The 13,225-nt window shown below is 32.0% G+C and overlaps 1 protein-coding gene across 7 annotated transcripts in view; it reads left to right on the top strand.

Annotated features, from left to right (window-relative positions):
* LOC138316228 (kinesin-like protein KIFC3) overlaps window positions 1–13,225 on the top strand; it is a 112,003-nt gene that overhangs the window by 86,617 nt on the left and 12,161 nt on the right. For all 7 annotated transcript variants that reach the window (XM_069257825.1, XM_069257826.1, XM_069257827.1 and 4 more), the window contains 7 exons: window positions 438–623; window positions 764–1,042; window positions 2,057–2,168; window positions 2,374–2,555; window positions 2,738–2,842; window positions 3,224–3,354; window positions 13,065–13,188. In XM_069257825.1, coding sequence (XP_069113926.1) covers window positions 438–623; window positions 764–1,042; window positions 2,057–2,168; window positions 2,374–2,555; window positions 2,738–2,842; window positions 3,224–3,354; window positions 13,065–13,188 — 1,119 coding nt within the window. The remainder of the gene's footprint in view (window positions 1–437; window positions 624–763; window positions 1,043–2,056; window positions 2,169–2,373; window positions 2,556–2,737; window positions 2,843–3,223; window positions 3,355–13,064; window positions 13,189–13,225) is intronic.

Raw genomic sequence — 13,225 nt, 5'->3', positions numbered from 1 at the left:
AGATTTTGAGGCTGATAGGAAAAACAAGATGGCCACCAGGCGGTCATCTTGGATTTTGATAGTTAAGGTTTGATATCCCCATTTCTCAAAAAGTGCTAAAGGGATCTTTCTCAAATTTAATATGTAGGTTCCCCTAGGGCCCTTGTTGTTCATATTGCATTTTTGGACAAATCGGTGAACAAGATGGCCACCAGGCCGCCATCTTTGATTTCGATAGTTAAAGTTTGTTATGGGTATTTCTCAGATAGTACTGAAGCGATCTGTCTCAAATTTTATATGCAGTATGTTTGAAAAAGTTTAAAAAGTAGAGAAAAGATCCATCTTTCCTTTGTCAGATATAGATCATTCTTTGGTGGGCGCCAAGATCCCTCTGGGATCTCTTGTTACTTGTAGTTATAGTCAGTTTAGTTATTACATTGGAGTGTCTTTACTTGTAGGTAGTCACAAAGATAAAGCGAGTAGAGGTACAGACAGAGTCAGAGGAACTGAAGAGGAACTATGCCAAGTGTCAGGAGGAGAAGGTAGCCCTGGAGTCAGAGGTCAACAGGTTAAGGTCAGAGGTGAAAGAGGTCAAAAGTCAACTCCAGGAGGCATGCAGACAATGTGAAGAAAAAATAGAAGAGGTAAACAAATTCAAATAATAACATACAATTACACACTGTATAGCTTTAGATACAACTAATTATATGTAGTTATTTTCTGTCAATAGAAGCTGTTTAAAAAATAATTAAAATTGAAATAAAACTTGTTGATGTTTTGATAGATGGCAAGATTGGAACAGGAAACAGAGACTGTCACACATGAGCTGTTAAGTGAGATAGAGAGTGTGAAGAGAGAAAAGGAGGAAGCTGTGCAATCAGTGAGGCATGACCTAGAACATGAGCTGGAAACACTATGTATAAAACACCGTCATGTGTGCCAACACGTTGAGCAGCTGAAGCCTATCATGATCCAACTGGTCCGCGAGTATGTCCTCCTACAGAAACAAACCAAAAAATTCCCCACTATCATCAAGGAGACTGTATCACAGGTCAAAAAGGAGGTAAGGTCAAGGTTATTGTACTCCAGATTGGAAGTTTTGTAAAAAATTTAAGTCCATTTCATGATAGAGATGATTGGTTATGATGTATCGGGGTAAGAATGTCACAAATAATTGGCAGATCTAGTTTGTATCTAGTCAATTCTAAATATAAGAAACTAAAAGGAAGTGGTTTGTTTATTAAAAAGAGTTCTGTACTAGAAAACTAGGAATGCACCCTTACCTTACTGGCCACAGAGGAAATTAGACCTTGGCCTAAATGTACACAGGTTAAATGACACGATCCCAAGTACTTGTCAGAGTCTACAAGCTCAAAGCTAAAACGTTCTGTAGTGAAAACAGAGAATGTTCTCATCAGATATCAGATAATCTGAAGTCACACTAAAAACCTACTGTAAAAATAATTATGAATCATTTACCAATTTATAAAATCATGATTCATGAATTGATATCATATGTGACACAACACATACACATTGTATTTAGTTAAAAGTTATTTTAATAGTACTTCCTTTGTGTTTTATAGATCCATGTTATTTAGTCCCCACTTTTCGCCTGGCTCCCCAACACGTGATCTCGGACTCCACGTCCGGGCGATGTTGCCTTGTCCCCTACATTTCTGGAGTCTCTCTCTCCCACTCTCTAACAACCTAACCTACAGCTCCCTGCCCATTTGTGCATATATTAAAAAGGCACATGCGTCCTAAAATCTCAAATCCCAATCTAACCCCAAACCTTACGCTTTGCTGCGCTATCACGATGGCCGTACCGCTGACTGCTTTGATAAACTGCAAGTCAGGGTCCACCATGCTTATATAGGATATCATTTCCCAAGATGACAGACTATGTGATACAGCGCTAGGCTACCCTCCTGCTTCTGACTATCACATATCTATACCTATCAATCTATTGCTGGTTTTACTTTCCCATATGAACTCTATAAAATGTACTTTTATAATAACTACTAAATTCCAACCCATTTTGTTACACATACCATTGTATGAATTTTAATTTTAGACATCCCGGGCCATCCGAGGACTCCACGACTATAACCAGGAACTGGTGAAGAAATACTACAGGGAGATGGCTCTCAGAAAGAAATACCACAACGAACTGGTCGAACTTAAAGGTAGTGGGCAGTCTATGTGTTTATAAATTTTCTAAATAACATCATGCTTTAATCAGGAAAAAGCATTTCTTGACAAATTCAAGTATTGAAATAATGAATTTGCAAGCTACTTATTCAACACTTGTAATGCAATACACGAATCATAGTAATTGGTATTAAAAATGTCATAAAATCATTAATATTTCTGCAATTGCTAATATCACAGGAAACATCCGAGTGTTTTGTCGGGTGAGGCCAAAGATCCAAGAGGACGGTAGTGGGGTACAGTCACAGTCTGTGGTGAATTATGACCAGGACGATGATGGGCTGGTCCACGTCCTCAATAAAGGTCGTAGTCAGACGTTTGAGGTTGACAGGGTGTTCACGGAAACCAGCACACAGATAGAGGTATACACAAAGTTTGGGGAATTTAATCAGCATAACAACTGGAAAATATTTCACAGAGTGTTTTTTCCAGTGTGTCAATAAAATGTATCACTTTTATAAAGTAAACCAAAAATATGAAATATATTTTTTGTAAGTTTTTTGACTGGATGGTTTGATTTAGTTATCTATAAACTTTTCTCCAGGTTTTCAATGAGGTGCAGTCCTTAGTGACTTCGTGTATCGACGGATACAATGTTTGTATCTTTGCATATGGACAGACAGGATCTGGAAAAACCTATACCATGGAGGTATGTACATTATATTGTATTTATATTGTAGATTCTTATTCTTATTGTAGATTCTTATTCTTATTGTAGATTCTTATTCTAGATTCTTATTCTTATTGTAGATTCTTATTTATATTGTAGATTCTTATTCTTATTATAGAGTCTTATTCTTATTGTAGATTCTTATTCTTATTATAGAGTCTTATTCTTATTGTAGATTCTTATTCTTATTGTAGATTCTTATTGTTGTAGAAGCATATAGATGTTGTTTGCAATTAAATGTGATGTCCAGTTCATAATGTCATGATGTCCAGTTCATAATGTCATGATGTCCAGTTCATAATGTCATGATGTCAAAAAATAAAGGAGGGGTTTCAGTACATTTTGTTGTTTTGTATCTAGGGTCCACCTGATGATGCTGGCATCAACCAGAGGGCGCTACGGGAGCTGTTCCGGGAGACGTCCAGTCGTGGATGTGACTGGACATACAAAATCACTGTAACAGTTCTAGAAATATACAATGAGGTTATCAGGTTAGTGTTCTGGAAATGTTAAAATTTTTGATTATTGAGAATGGTCATCATGTCAAAGTTCATTGTAAAAAAATGCACCTAAATAACAGTGATATGACAAAGAGTAGTATAACATTATTGGTGTCATTGGTATCACAAAGTATTGTTTAAAACACCTAAATACATGACCCATAGTATAGCGTTATTGGTGTCATTGGTATCACAAAGTATTGTAAAACACCTAAATACATGACCCATAGTATAATGTTATTGGTGTCATTGGTATCACAAAGTATTGTAAAACACCTAAATACATGACCCATAGGTATCACAAAGTATTGTAAAACACCTAAATACATGACCCATAGTATAATGTTATTGGTGTCATTGGTATCACAAAGTATTGTAAAACACCTAAATACATGACCTATAGTATAATGTTATTGGTGTCATTGGTATCACAAAGTATCATAAAACACCTAAATACATGACCCATAGTATAATGTTATTGGTGTCATTGGTATCACAAAGTATCATAAAACACCTAAATACATGACCTATAGTATAATGTTATTGGTGTCATTGGTATCACAAAGTATTGTAAAACACCTAAATACATGACCTATAGTATAATGTTATTGGTGTCATTGGTATCACAAAGTATTGTAAAACACCTAAATACATGACCTATAGTATAATGTTATTGGTGTCATTGGTATCACAAAGTATTGTAAAACACCTAAATACATGACCTATAGTATAGCGTTATTGGTGTCATTGGTATCACAAAGTATTGTAAAACACCTAAATACATGACCCATAGTATAGCGTTATTGGTGTCATTGGTATCACAAAGTATCATAAAACACCTAAATACATGACCATAGTATAATGTTATTGGTGTCATTGGTATCACAAAGTATCAAAAACACCTAAATACATGACTATAGTATAATGTTATTGGTGTCATTTATCACAAAGTATCACAAAACACCTAAATACATGAACTATAGTATAATGTTATTGGTGTCATTGGTATCACAAAGTATCATAAAACACCTAAATACATGAACTATAGTATAATGTTATTGGTGTCATTGGTATCACAAAGTATCACAAAACACCTAAATACATGGACTATAGTATAATGTTATTGGTGTCATTCATATCACAAAGTATCGTAAAACACCTAAATACATGACCTATAGTATAATGTTATTGGTGTCATTGGTATCACAAAGTATCACAAAACACCTAAATACATGACCTATAGTATAATGTTATTGGTGTCATTCATATCACAAAGTATCACAAAACACCTAAATACATGACCTATAGTATAATGTTATTGGTGTCATTGGTATCACAAAGTATTGTAAAACACCTAAATACATGACCTATAGTATAATGTTATTGGTGTCATTGGTATCACAAAATATCATAAAACACCTAAATACATGGACTATAGTATAATGTTATTGGTGTCATTGGTATCACAAAGTATTGTAAAACACCTAAATACATGACCATAGTATATACGTTATTGGTGTCATTCATATCACAAAGTATCACAAAACACCTAAATACATGGACTATAGTATAATGTTATTGGTGTCATTCATATCACAAAGTATCACAAAACACCTAAATACATGAACTATAGTATAATGTTATTGGTGTCATTGGTATCACAAAGTATCACAAAACACCTAAATACATGACCTATAGTATAATGTTATTGGTGTCATTGGTATCACAAAGTATCACAAAACACCTAAATACATGACCTATAGTATAATGTTATTGGTGTCATTGGTATCACAAAGTATCACAAAACACCTAAATACATGGACTATAGTATAATGTTATTGGTGTCATTGGTATCACAAAGTATCACAAAACACCTAAATACATGAACTATAGTATAATGTTATTGGTGTCATTCATATCACAAAGTATTGTAAAACACCTAAATACATGACCCATAGTATAACGTTATTGGTGTCATTGGTATCACAAAGTATTGTAAAACACCTAAATACATGACCTATAGTATAATGTTATTGGTGTCATTCATATCACAAAGTATTGTAAAACACCTAAATACATGACCTATAGTATAATGTTATTGGTGTCATTGGTATCACAAAGTATCACAAAACACCTAAATACATGAACTATAGTATAATGTTATTGGTGTCATTGGTATCACAAAGTATTGTAAAACACCTAAATACATGACCCATAGTATAATGTTATTGGTGTCATTGGTATCACAAAGTATTGTAAAACACCTAAATACATGACCTATAGTATAACGTTATTGGTGTCATTGGTATCACAAAGTATTGTAAAACACCTAAATACATGACCTATAGTATAATGTTATTGGTGTCATTCATATCACAAAGTATTGTAAAACACCTAAATACATGACCCATAGTATAATGTTATTGGTGTCATTGGTATCACAAAGTATCATAAAACACCTAAATACATGGACTATAGTATAATGTTATTGGTGTCATTCATATCACAAAGTATCACAAAACACCTAAATACATGGACTATAGTATAATGTTATTGGTGTCATTGGTATCACAAAGTATTGTAAAACACCTAAATACATGACCTATAGTATAATGTTATTGGTGTCATTGGTATCACAAAGTATTGTAAAACACCTAAATACATGGACTATAGTATAATGTTATTGGTGTCATTGGTATCACAAAGTATCATAAAACACCTAAATACATGGACTATAGTATAATGTTATTGGTGTCATTGGTATCACAAAGTATCATAAAACACCTAAATACATGGACTATAGTATAACGTTATTGGTGTCATTCATATCACAAAGTATTGTAAAACACCTAAATACATGACCTATAGTATAATGTTATTGGTGTCATTGGTATCACAAAGTATTGTAAAACACCTAAATACATGACCTATAGTATAATGTTATTGGTGTCATTGGTATCACAAAGTATCACAAAACACCTAAATACATGGACTATAGTATAATGTTATTGGTGTCATTGGTATCACAAAGTATCACAAAACACCTAAATACATGACCTATAGTATAATGTTATTGGTGTCATTGGTATCACAAAGTATTGTAAAACACCTAAATACATGGACTATAGTATAATGTTATTGGTGTCATTCATATCACAAAGTATCACAAAACACCTAAATACATGACCTATAGTATAATGTTATTGGTGTCATTGGTATCACAAAGTATTGTAAAACACCTAAATACATGACCTATAGTATAATGTTATTGGTGTCATTCATATCACAAAGTATTGTAAAACACCTAAATACATGACCTATAGTATAATGTTATTGGTGTCATTGGTATCACAAAGTATTGTAAAACACCTAAATACATGGACTATAGTATAACGTTATTGGTGTCATTGGTATCACAAAGTATTGTAAAACACCTAAATACATGACCTATAGTATAACGTTATTGGTGTCATTCATATCACAAAGTATTGTAAAACACCTAAATACATGGACTATAGTATAATGTTATTGGTGTCATTGGTATCACAAAGTATCACAAAACACCTAAATACATGACCCTATATATAGTATAATGTTATTGGTGTCATTGGTATCACAAAGTATTGTAAAACACCTAAATACATGACCTATAGTATAATGTTATTGGTGTCATTGGTATCACAAAGTATTGTAAAACACCTAAATACATGACCTATAGTATAATGTTATTGGTGTCATTCATATCACAAAGTATCATAAAACACCTAAATACATGACCTATAGTATAATGTTATTGGTGTCATTCATATCACAAAGTATTGTAAAACACCTAAATACATGACCTATAGTATAATGTTATTGGTGTCATTCTTATCACAAAGTATCACAAAACACCTAAATACATGGACTATAGTATAATGTTATTGGTGTCATTGGTATCACAAAGTATCACAAAACACCTAAATACATGGACTATAGTATAATGTTATTGGTGTCATTCATATCACAAAGTATTGTAAAACACCTAAATACATGACCTATAGTATAATGTTATTGGTGTCATTGGTATCACAAAGTATCACAAAACACCTAAATACATGACCTATAGTATAATGTTATTGGTGTCATTCATATCACAAAGTATCGTAAAACACCTAAATACATGACCTATAGTATAATGTTATTGGTGTCATTGGTATCACAAAGTATTGTAAAACACCTAAATACATGACCTATAGTATAATGTTATTGGTGTCATTGGTATCACAAAGTATTGTAAAACACCTAAATACATGACCTATAGTATAACATTATTGGTGTCATTGGTATCACAAAGTATTGTAAAACACCTAAATACATGACCTATAGTATAATGTTATTGGTGTCATTGGTATCACAAAGTATTGTAAAACACCTAAATACATGACTATAGTATAATGTTATTGGTGTCATTGGTATATCACAAAGTATTGTAAAACACCTAAATACATGACTATAGTATAATGTTATTGGTGTCATTCATATCACAAAGTATTGTAAAACACCTAAATACATGACCTATAGTATAATGTTATTGGTGTCATTGGTATCACAAAGTATTGTAAAACACCTAAATACATGACCTATAGTATAATGTTATTGGTGTCATTGGTATCACAAAGTATTGTAAAACACCTAAATACATGACCTATAGTATAATGTTATTGGTGTCATTGGTATATCACAAATTGGTATCACAAAGTATTGTAAAACACCTAAATACATGACCTATAGTATAATGTTATTGGTGTCATTGGTATCACAAAGTATTGTAAAACACCTAAATACATGACCTATAGTATAATGTTATTGGTGTCATTCATATCACAAAGTATTGTAAAACACCTAAATACATGGACTATAGTATAATGTTATTGGTGTCATTGGTATCACAAAGTATCATAAAACACCTAAATACATGGACTATAGTATAATGTTATTGGTGTCATTGGTATCACAAAGTATCTAAAACACCTAAATACATGACCTATAGTATAATGTTATTGGTGTCATTCATATCACAAAGTATTGTAAAACACCTAAATACATGGACTATAGTATAATGTTATTGGTGTCATTCATATCACAAAGTATTGTAAAACACCTAAATACATGACCTATAGTATAATGTTATTGGTGTCATTGGTATCACAAAGTATTGTAAAACACCTAAATACATGAACTATAGTATAATGTTATTGGTGTCATTGGTATCACAAAGTATCAAAAACACCTAAATACATGGACTATAGTATAATTGTTATTGGTGTCATTGGTATCACAAATATCAAAAGTATTGTAAAACACCTAAAATACATGACCATAGTATAACGTTATTGGTGTCATTGGTATCACAAAGTATTGTAAAACACCTAAATACATGGACCATAGTATAATGTTATTGGTGTCATTCATATCACAAAGTATTGTAAAACACCTAAATACATGACCTATAGTATAATGTTATTGGTGTCATTGGTATCACAAAGTATTGTAAAACACCTAAATACATGGACTATAGTATAATGTTATTGGTGTCATTGGTATCACAAAGTATTGTAAAACACCTAAATACATGACCTATAGTATAATGTTATTGGTGTCATTGGTATCACAAAGTATTGTAAAACACCTAAATACATGGACTATAGTATAATGTTATTGGTGTCATTGGTATCACAAAGTATTGTAAAACACCTAAATACATGGACTATAGTATAATGTTATTGGTGTCATTGGTATCACAAAGTATTGTAAAACACCTAAATACATGGACTATAGTATAATGTTATTGGTGTCATTGGTATCACAAAGTATTGTAAAACACCTAAATACATGGACTATAGTATAATGTTATTGGTGTCATTGGTATCACAAAGTATTGTAAAACACCTAAATACATGACCTATAGTATAATGTTATTGGTGTCATTGGTATCACAAAGTATTGTAAAACACCTAAATACATGGACTATAGTATAATGTTATTGGTGTCATTGGTATCACAAAGTATTGTAAAACACCTAAATACATGACCCATAGTATAATGTTATTGGTGTCATTGGTATCACAAAGTATTGTAAAACACCTAAATACATGACCTATAGTATAATGTTATTGGTGTCATTGGTATCACAAAGTATCACAAAACACCTAAATACATGGACTATAGTATAATGTTATTGGTGTCATTGGTATCACAAAGTATTGTAAAACACCTAAATACATGGACTATAGTATAATGTTATTGGTGTCATTGGTATCACAAAGTATTGTAAAACACCTAAATACATGACCTATAGTATAATGTTATTGGTGTCATTGTATCACAAAGTATTGTAAAACACCTAAATACATGACCTATAGTATAATGTTATTGGTGTCATTGGTATCACAAAGTATTGTAAAACACCTAAATACATGGACTATAGTATAATGTTATTGGTGTCATTCATATCACAAAGTATTGTAAAACACCTAAATACATGGACTATAGTATAATGTTATTGGTGTCATTGGTATCACAAAGTATCAAAAACACCTAAATACATGGACCTATAGTATAATGTTATTGGTGTCATTGGTATCACAAAGTATTGTAAAACACCTAAATACATGGACTATAGTATAATGTTATTGGTGTCATTCATATCACAAAGTATTGTAAAACACCTAAATACATGGACTATAGTATAATGTTATTGGTGTCATTCATATCACAAAGTATCGTAAAACACCTAAAAATACATGGACTATAGTATAATGTTATTGGTGTCATTGATATCACAAAGTATCACAAAACACCTAAATACATGGACCTATAGTATAATGTTATTGGTGTCATTGGTATCACAAAGTATTGTAAAAACACCTTAAATACATGGACTATAGTATAATGTTATTGGTGTCATTGGTATCACAAAGTATTGTAAAACACCTAAATACATGGACTATAGTATAATGTTATTGGTGTCATTGGTATCACAAAGTATTGTAAAACACCTAAATACATGGACTATAGTATAATGTTATTGGTGTCATTGGTATCACAAAGTATTGTAAAACACCTAAATACATGGACTATAGTATAATGTTATTGGTGTCATTCATATCACAAAGTATTGTAAAACACCTAAATACATGACCTATAGTATAACGTTATTGGTGTCATTGGTATCACAAAGTATTGTAAAACACCTAAATACATGAACTATAGTATAATGTTATTGGTGTCATTGGTATCACAAAGTATTGTAAAACACCTAAATACATGACCTATAGTATAATGTTATTGGTGTCATTGGTATCACAAAGTATTGTAAAACACCTAAATACATGGACTATAGTATAATGTTATTGGTGTCATTGGTATCACAAAGTATTGTAAAACACCTAAATACATGGACTATAGTATAATGTTATTGGTGTCATTGGTATCACAAAGTATCACAAAACACCTAAATACATGGACTATAGTATAATGTTATTGGTGTCATTGGTATCACAAAGTATTGTAAAACACCTAAATACATGGACTATAGTATAATGTTATTGGTGTCATTGGTATCACAAAGTATCATAAACACAAAGTATTGTAAAACACCTAAATACATGGACTATAGTATAATGTTATTGGTGTCATTGGTATCACAAAGTATCACAAAACACCTAAATACATGGACTATAGTATAATGTTATTGGTGTCATTCATATCACAAAGTATCGTAAAACACCTAAATACATGGACTATAGTATAATGTTATTGGTGTCATTGGTATCACAAAGTATCACAAAACACCTAAATACATGGACTATAGTATAATGTTATTGGTGTCATTGGTATCACAAAGTATCACAAAACACCTAAATACATGGACTATAGTATAATGTTATTGGTGTCATTCATATCACAAAGTATCACAAAACACCTAAATACATGGACTATAGTATAATGTTATTGGTGTCATTGGTATCACAAAGTATCACAAAACACCTAAATACATGGACTATAGTATAATGTTATTGGTGTCATTGGTATCACAAAGTATTGTAAAACACCTAAATACATGGACTATAGTATAATGTTATTGGTGTCATTCATATCACAAAGTATTGTAAAACACCTAAATACATGACCTATAGTATAATGTTATTGGTGTCATTGGTATCACAAAGTATTGTAAAACACCTAAATACATGGACTATAGTATAATGTTATTGGTGTCATTGGTATCACAAAGTATCACAAAACACCTAAATACATGACCTATAGTATAATGTTATTGGTGTCATTCATATCACAAAGTATTGTAAAACACCTAAATACATGGACTATAGTATAATGTTATTGGTGTCATTGGTATCACAAAGTATCACAAAACACCTAAATACATGACCTATAGTATAATGTTATTGGTGTCATTGGTATCACAAAGTATTGTAAAACACCTAAATACATGGACTATAGTATAATGTTATTGGTGTCATTCATATCACAAAGTATTGTAAAACACCTAAATACATGGACTATAGTATAATGTTATTGGTGTCATTGGTATCACAAAGTATTGTAAAACACCTAAATACATGGACTATAGTATAATGTTATTGGTGTCATTGGTATCACAAAGTATCACAAAACACCTAAATACATGGACTATAGTATAATGTTATTGGTGTCATTCATATCACAAAGTATTGTAAAACACCTAAATACATGGACTATAGTATAATGTTATTGGTGTCATTGGTATCACAAAGTATTGTAAAACACCTAAATACATGGACTATAGTATAATGTTATTGGTGTCATTCATATCACAAAGTATCATAAAACACCTAAATACATGGACTATAGTATAATGTTATTGGTGTCATTGGTATCACAAAGTATTGTAAAACACCTAAATACATGACCTATAGTATAATGTTATTGGTGTCATTCATATCACAAAGTATTGTAAAACACCTAAATACATGGACTATAGTATAATGTTATTGGTGTCATTGGTATCACAAAGTATTGTAAAACACCTAAATACATGGACTATAGTATAATGTTATTGGTGTCATTCATATCACAAAGTATCGTAAAACACCTAAATACATGGACTATAGTATAACGTTATTGGTGTCATTCGTATCACATAGTATAGTAAAACACCTAAATAAACTATAGTATATATGTGTAACCCTGGTCAATACTAGCCACAATATATTGCTCGGCTAGAGAGAACTTCTCTTTAGTTGATTGGTTGAGCGTCAGACTAGTAATCCAGAGGTCCCGAGTTCGATCCCTGGCAGAGGCAGGTATTAAATTTATTGTAAATCCTGCACCCTATTACATTGGCGCCAATGTAGGGACTCGGAAATGATACTTCACGATACCTGCGAAGGAATCTTTGTGACCCCTGGAAACTTGAGGACGAGTTGATTCCTGGAGGGGGAGTATGTAACCTTGGTCAATACTAGTCGCAATATATTGCTCCGCTAGAGAGATCTTCTCTTTAGCTCGATCGGTTGAGCGTCAGACTTGTAATCCAGAGGTCCCGAGTTCGATCCCTGGCAGATGCAGGTATTAAATTTATTGTAAATCCTGTACCCTGTTACATATGTTCTAAGGAATGACTCTGTTGGTAGTTGTAACTTATGGTATGTTTACAGAGACCTCTTGACCCCAACTGATGACACCACGACCAAACTGGACATTAAGATGAACACCGATGGTCAGCTGTATGTGCCAGGGTTGTGCATCAAACAAGTCAAATCAGTGGAGGATGTGAACAAGGTGGGTCAACACAAGATCAACTCCTTGGGTTTATCAG

This window comes from Argopecten irradians, chromosome 2 (genome assembly GCF_041381155.1).
Source record: "Argopecten irradians isolate NY chromosome 2, Ai_NY, whole genome shotgun sequence".
NCBI classification, from domain to species: Eukaryota; Metazoa; Mollusca; class Bivalvia; order Pectinida; family Pectinidae; genus Argopecten; species Argopecten irradians.
This window is presented reverse-complemented; position numbering and strand designations above follow the sequence as displayed.